General features: G+C 59.9%; 1 protein-coding gene across 1 annotated transcript in view; it reads left to right on the top strand.

Annotated features, from left to right (window-relative positions):
* UBE2T (ubiquitin conjugating enzyme E2T) overlaps positions 1–1,026 on the top strand; it is a 2,904-nt gene extending 1,878 nt beyond the window's left edge. Inside the window, exons 4-6 of the mRNA XM_006757466.2 lie at positions 17–115; positions 235–315; positions 663–1,026. Of these exons, the coding sequence (XP_006757529.1) occupies positions 17–115; positions 235–315; positions 663–785 (303 nt within the window). The 3' untranslated portion in view covers positions 786–1,026. The remainder of the gene's footprint in view (positions 1–16; positions 116–234; positions 316–662) is intronic.
* The last annotated feature ends 51 nt before the right edge of the window (positions 1,027–1,077 follow it).

Raw genomic sequence — 1,077 nt, 5'->3', positions numbered from 1 at the left:
CTGTCTGTGTGCGCAGGGCGCCTGGCGGCCCTCCCTCAGCATCGCCACTGTGCTGGCCTCCATCCAACTGCTCATGGCAGAGCCCAACCCGGACGACCCGCTCATGGCCGACATCGTAAGTGTCCTCGTCTCCTCTCTGGACCCCGGGCCCCGCCAGCGAGGTGGCTGAGCCCTGACGGGGCTCCCCACGGCGGGTCCTTTTTCCCTCCACTCACTCCCCCCTCTGGTTCTCAGTCCTCAGAGTTCAAATACAACAAGCCCGTCTTCCTCAGTAACGCCAGGCGGTGGACAGAGCAGCACGCGAGGCAGCAGCAGGTGGGTCTGCGCGGCCCTGGCGCTCTGCCGGGTTCGGTCCCAGTCAAGGGCACGTACCTCGGTGGCAGGCTTGATCCCAGCCCTGGTCAGGGGCCCGTGCAGGAGGCAACCAACTGATGTGACTCTCTCACCTCGATGTTTCTCTCTCTGTGTCTCTCCTCCTCCCTTCCACTCTCTCTGAAAATCAACGGAAAAATACCCTCGGGTGAGGATTTAAGAGAAAACATACAGAGGTTGAGAAAGATGCCGGTGGAGGGAAAGGCATGTGCAGGAGGCAGCAAGGAGGCACTTGAGGGTGACAGCGCAGGGCGCTGGCGCTGGTGTGAGCCTCGGGCTTTCCTCCATAGGGTGACGAGGAGGTGCCCGGGAACCCGCCTGCGGCCGGCGATGTAGAAGCACACGGCACAGCAGCGAAAAGGAAGGCGGAGCCGCCGGGAGGCCCGGGCAAGAGGTTCTGCGATGGCGTCTAGGGCTCGGTCCCAGTCCCTCCCGGTCACTGCTCTCTGTCAGGGTGGCCCAGCTTGCCCGCCTGTCTCCCGTGTTCTCTGTGTATGTGACGGCGCGACCGTTTCTACCTCTCCTAAACAGACCTTGTGTATTTATATTTCCTGCCCTACACAGATCCTCTAAGTGGAGTTTGTTTTATTCCGCTTGTGCCTATGTATTTAGAAACCTTTTAAACCTGAAAAATAAATAACCATGTCACGTGGAGCGTGTGTATCCTGGACGTGGCCCCAGGGATGTTCACTGAGTGAGGGCGTT

This window comes from Myotis davidii, unplaced genomic scaffold (genome assembly GCF_000327345.1).
Source record: "Myotis davidii unplaced genomic scaffold, ASM32734v1 scaffold1915, whole genome shotgun sequence".
In the NCBI taxonomy this organism is placed as follows: domain Eukaryota; kingdom Metazoa; phylum Chordata; class Mammalia; order Chiroptera; family Vespertilionidae; genus Myotis; species Myotis davidii.
The sequence above is the reverse complement of the archived record's forward strand: the minus strand, read 5'-3'. Positions and strand labels throughout refer to the sequence as shown.